The following is a 6,184-nucleotide window of genomic DNA, read 5'->3' as shown; positions in this document are numbered from 1 at the left end:
GGCGGCACCTAATGGCGATAAACGGTAATTGCAGAAGTACAAATCCTACATAACCAGACGTATACAGTTGGCTCTTGTTGTAACTCTTGATTTTCCTTGCTGACGGTCGCTTTCCTTTGCCTTCATCTGAGTGTCGAATTTGTTTCTTTTTCTTTGGATTTGCACTCATTTTTGAAGTTGTATCTGTAGTCATCGATCTTTTCTTTGTTTGTTCAGCCATAGTAGATTACTGTTTACTCGCAACACTTGAGACCGGAAAAGCAGCCTCTTAGCTCCGCCTACCCTCTCTGGCAGACCAACCACTTCTGGGTGATGGGAAATGTGTCACTGACTTTTTTTCCGCAAATATCGCCACAGACACCCGGTCCATAATAATAATAGATACTGCAAATGCAAAGGCTTTCATCAGTAGGCCATAGGCTCAGTCACCATTGGGTTATTTCATTCGGTGATAGATAGAGACCTAACAGACATTTATTAAATATGAAAATCTTCGAGATAATATCGTTAAGTAATTTATGCTCACTAACAGCACACAAAAGCTCATTGTCATACCACCGGCTCAACACAGCCTTTGAATGCAGCATCACACATCACTGATCTCTTCACTTATTTGAGCTGGCAGTGGAGCCAGGGGGGGCTGAGGTCCACAGCCTCAGACCAATAAGAGGAAATCCATCAGCAGGCAGACTTTCTGGTAGGGAAACACTCTGCAGGTGAGCCTGACCTGCTGTACCCCAGAGCAGCCGAAGGACTCAGTGTGACAGTTGTGTACACAGCCCGGCTGTCGAGGAAACTCCAGTGGGTCAGAGATGAATCTCTGGGATCATGAGGTTCATGGGGAGTTGTTTTAATACAGGAGGCCAAATCATTCAAATGGCACAATCTGTGATGTTTACAGGAAAAAAACATCTCATAGACATCTTATACTTAATCTAAAATGTGAACATTTTGTACTAACCAAATAATGCATTAGAAAAATTACATCTTCAGAGGTTAATTTCTACACAAACAACATGTGGAACTGCTGCTCTCAGTGAGGAAAAGGGTTTGCCACCTGGATTTGTCCATGATTAAGGCAGCTGAGGTTATTACATTTAAGAAAATGAATAGATTTATTGTAGGCAAACTGATTCTGAACCAGCCAAATGGGTCAAATACCGGTATCCTAATGGAAAAACAGCCTCTTGTTTTTCGGGTCTGTGACTCCTCTGGTTGGAGTAGAAACAGCTTCACACTGCCCTCTGGTGGAGATCAGCCGACCTCTCCTGCTTTGCAAACACCTCTGGCCTCCACACATTCACACTCCCTTAAAAGTAAGTGAACATATTACACAAGTGTCCTTTAGTTTTACTTAAAGATTCAGATGTGGATGCTAACAAAGGCCCTTGGTTGTAGGAAGATCTGACAGTGCTCTGGTTCCTGTCTAACAATAGGAAACAAGGCTGAGCTGCTGCTGGCTGCTCTCCACAGGATGTGGCCTGGCTGGGCAGGAGCCAAACCGGCTCTCCAACTTTAGAGCCACACAGCTAATGTTATGAAAGCCTTCGCCACACAAACACAGCTTTGTTCTTTACCAAACCCAGAAGTAGCCTTGTAAACAACAGTTACGATCCTGTAGTTTTTAACTCTGCTTTGATTTAAAGCAGGGTGTTATTGTGCTTTATTTATTATGATGTTTATCTTTTCAACATGGTTAACTTTTACACTAATCAAGTCAAGTAGTAACACCAATACACTTCTTTTATTGCATGGATCAATAAAAAAAAATATAGATATTTAAATGCATCCACAAGTAAAAGTAAGTTAGTCATTTGGTGTTATGTGCAGAAGATAAATAAGAGGAAAGAATAGCTATTCTTATTTGATATTTTCTCCAATATCAAAATAGTTACAAGCCCTCATATGCCCATTCACCAAGTACATAGACTTTCATTAATAAAATCATGGGGCTGGAAAAGCAACCACACTCCCATTTGATTGGAATTGTTACACAACCCTTTCGTAGAATTACAAGAGTGTCATAGACAAACATTGTCTTAATATAGACAAACTGGAAGCCACACTAAATCAATGTGCAAAGATAAGACCGTTAGATATTAACTCACATCAGGGATCCTAATGCCACACTCTTCAACAGACATGTTTGTATGCTTTTGGATCGGCTGAACCGGCGTGACCCCGTACAGCATGTTTACCATTTATCACTTCCAGACAAGACAGCAAACAACAGCCAGATCCTCATGTGGTGGAAAAGCCGTGTGCGGCCAACATCAAAGCCCCGCAGCCATTTCCTATGGAAAAACCTGATGTAGAAAAGAAGACCTGTATAGCATTGGAACCAATCTTATTTTCTCATAATGGGTCGAGGGAGAGGGGGGATGAGTCACAGCGGCTACAGATGTAAGACGAACAATGGCTTTCTTACAGTTCTGCTGCTTTTCATTTTAATGTTTTCTGACTGAAAACTATGACTTCATTTTTGCTTTGTCCGGCCCTATTTGTTTGCAGTAGGAGGCGATATAAACAAAAAATTTTTTGCATATAAATATAGAACTTGACGCAAGAGTCTTCAGGGTTATTTTTATTATATTATAAAGCAATGTTTTGTTATATAAGAACATTCAAAGGACATGCAGACTGTTTAGAAAGACGCTTAGTATATCTGTCAAATCATAAAAGCTCCTACATAATTCAGAGAAGGCCCACTTTTAAATGTATTTCATCAAATCACAGTTACCAGAGGTTTAAACCGTGATCATCATGTAAAAAGCAGCCTCCTGCCAAATTACCTCGGAACATTCATAGACAAAAGAAAACCATAGTGATTAATACAGTTTACAATGCGAATGATATGCTTAATGATAACTGAACCAGTGAGAGTTAAGTGGAAGACAAGCTTTCATTGACTTAAACCTTCGTGTCTTTTAAACTGTAGAAACTACGGCAACATCTCCTGGACATTTTCAGACACCTCAAAGACAAGCTCTGAACCGGACTGTCTCTGTGTTTCACTTCATCAGGCTACAGAGGCCAACGGTTTAAACTGCAGCCGTCAATAAGAAACACGGAGTGCTGAGTCCGAGCTCAGAGATTCAGTCATTTGAGATATTTTTCATTGCACAGCAGAGCAAGAGTATTAGTGCAAGTTTGGACGGTTTGTAATATTACTACTTGCGCAATCACTGATGTCAGAAATGATAGAGAGCAGCAAGAAAACTACATGCAGATGTGACTGTGTATTGATTTAAGTCTTATGAAAACACAAAGCACTGTATGGCGTGATGTTATAGGATGATATATGATGGTTGAACTCAGAGTCCTTTCCATAAGAGACATGATGGATGTCACATACAAGGCTGGACTTGAATTCTTATTTCATCTTCTCCAAGAATAAACGCACCTCCATTGGATTGTAACCCCAAGGCCCCATTGCACCCTGAAAAACACAAAGTGTTAATCCACTTTCATTAGAATCAGAAAGAACATACACACATAGGACATCAGGGATATGTCTCTGCCATATTATATGCACCAGTCTATACTACAGGCTTGGCTTCATGCCAATATTTCAACTGTTGTGTCTGTTTCTTTGACTACATCTCCTTATCAGATAGCAGCAGAAGAGATAGGGTAGGGACGCCCACATTGCTGGTGCCACCTCTAATCACGCGATTGCATGCAAGGAACAGGTTCACAAATAATAAAACAACAGGAATTTGTCCTGGTATAAGTGGTGCAAAGTCTCACCTTGTAGACAACTTTCCCATCCTGCAATACGTAAAGCCGCTCAGGCAGAGCACCGTACTTTATGGCGGTGACATTATCCATTTCGTCCACGACCACTGGACACAGGGGCTCCTTCTGAAGCAGGATGCGTGCTGCGGACAGCCTGTCCTCCAGGCTCCGGTGCTGGTTGATGTCATAGTTGTTGGTAAAGGCCCAACCGTCTGAGATAGATATAAAGAATGGGATTTTATTGGATTGACATTGAACGCAGCAGTACATCAAAGTTCATGAGCACATAATAAAACCTGATTTATGGTGGTTACATAAGTATATTACAGAAACAGATGCAAAAGCACTTTTATTAGGGTGTACTTAAGTCCAGATAACCCTAAATGAATTAGATTTAACTCATTGCAGTATCAAGTGATGTAATCATCCAAAATCAAAACATTTTAATTGCTGCATTTTAGTTTTCATTAGGATGCAAAGTCGATAAAGATGATAAACATGACTGTGCAGATATTTGACTTTCTTGACATGAGATATAGCCACTAATTTTTCTAGGAGGAGAAGCACACAAAGACAAAAAATAACATAACATAACACACTGCAAATACACAAATTTACTCATTTTACTGATTTTGAAGGCATCCTTTCCACCAATACATTTCCAAGCTCCACCAGTTACTTTGGCGACTTTAACCCACCTGATGAATGAGCCTCGGCAATGTAAATGACAAGAAAGTCAGCTACATCCCTGAAGTCCTTGACGAGTTGCTTGAACTCCTCAAGTTTGTAAACAAACGGGGGTCAGGTGCAACTTCCAAAACTCAACACCAGCGGTCTGTTGCCTGCGGAGAAGACAAACGTATAAGTCTAGGGACACAGAAAAATACAACTGCACCACAAATGACATCATAGAAGTAATAACGCACCTTTCAGGTACTTGCAGACAGTTGTCTTCTCTCCCTCCATAGTGTACACAGGTGAATCAGGAGCTTCTCTTCCCTCAAAAGCTTCTTGTCCGAGCGACATCCACATATGGAAAGACGCTGTTTTGATGAATACGGCACTGCAGAACGTCAGACCCCAGTCTTCATACTTAAAGTTGGGATTCTGGGTCATGGTGGTCTTTTCACCCATCCTGAGGATTATCTTCTTTGAAAGGCTTGGAGAGAAAACACGTATTATCAGGAGTATAAAGTTCATTCCTATCAAGTAAAAAAACATACATATGGTCGAAAAATACACCAGCAGTTTTTGCAGAAGCATGTTTGCTTCTCGGTGGTGATCTCCCGTTTTCGCACTGTTTCTTGCTAAGTTGACATCCGATTGTTTAACATCGGTTAACGCCCACTCGGCTAAAGTTCGATAACAGCTGCATTCAGGGTCTTTTTCGGGGCTCGTATGTGTCTAGATTCCATGTACTGATGGTAACGCAACAGTTATACAGTACCACACCTCTCAATATTGTTAGAATATGCTACTTCAAGGTCTCCCTTTGAGAAGCTTTGCCCAACGAAAAGTTAATGCCACAAAGTGTAGAAACATATTATATTTACAAGTAGAAACCATTTATGGCCCAAGAACAATGGACATTACTCAAATCTAATAACCGGAAATTTAAAAAGTAGATTTGATGCATACGCTGCGTTCCAGACAACTGGAAACTCGAGAACTTCCCAGTAGAAATTTCTGACTTCCGATGGTGAAGTCGGTGTAGTTGAATCTGCTCCAAGTTCACAAGTAGGAAATCTGACTTTGAATGGCGTTCCATTGCGATTGTTCCAGACTTCACAGTTCGGAAGTCGGAAATTTCTACTGGAAAGTTATCGAGTTCCCAGTTGTCTGGAATGCAGCATTACTAACCAGTAATTGCAACGGGTTGCTTATTTGTGAGACATTTTAATTAACCTAGTAACTAAGCAGAACACTGGTTGTCTTCGCCACTGACTATTCTATTACTTAAATTAACTTTTGGCTTTACACGATGTAGCTTCACCTGCTGGAAGCAGATAAACTTAATGAACTCTGTAGTCATGAAAATGAAGGTTAGCTTTAAGGGTCCAACGACCTTCATCCTAAGCTAGCAAAGTGTGAGGGAGCTGGCATTGTTTTAAGTGCGTGCGCTGTGGTAGTCGTCATGGCTATCTATGTTGGTACTAACGTTTGCTTAGCTATGCAGCTACACATTCATGAGAAAAAAGATTGTTATGGGCAAACCAGTCTTCTTCCTGGTCTTATGAGCAATGTAAGTCAAACGTCGATTAAAATTTCAAATTTTACCACCAGTGGAAATGTGCTTGAGGAGGACTCGTCGGTTTGTAGCTAGCTAACATGGGTCAAATGTTCCTTTACCTGTTCATCTCTCTGCTGCTCTGCCTTACAATGCATTACTGCACTCACCAATGAAATGAAAAGGTTAATTATGTCTGTTCTAATGTATGTCATAAAT

General features: G+C 40.7%; 1 protein-coding gene across 1 annotated transcript; it reads right to left on the bottom strand.

Moving 5' to 3' along the window:
- Positions 1–2,567: 2,567 nt before the first annotated feature.
- On the bottom strand, positions 2,568–5,050 carry dio1 (iodothyronine deiodinase 1). Its single transcript, XM_069679696.1, has 4 exons — positions 4,665–5,050; positions 4,437–4,580; positions 3,751–3,950; positions 2,568–3,439 (listed from the first exon to the last, which is right to left on the bottom strand). The coding sequence occupies exons 1-4, from the start codon at positions 4,999–5,001 to the stop codon at positions 3,374–3,376; spliced, it is 747 nt and encodes a 248-aa protein (XP_069535797.1). The 5' UTR covers positions 5,002–5,050; the 3' UTR covers positions 2,568–3,373.
- Positions 5,051–6,184: the final 1,134 nt, after the last annotated feature.

The sequence above is a fragment of the Semicossyphus pulcher genome, unplaced genomic scaffold (genome assembly GCF_022749685.1).
Source record: "Semicossyphus pulcher isolate SPU_LCO1_2020_fin unplaced genomic scaffold, fSemPul1.0.p SCAF_4, whole genome shotgun sequence".
NCBI lineage: Eukaryota > Metazoa > Chordata > Actinopteri > Labriformes > Labridae > Semicossyphus > Semicossyphus pulcher.
Note: the sequence above shows the minus strand (reverse complement) of the source record. Positions and strands in the feature narration are given on the sequence as shown.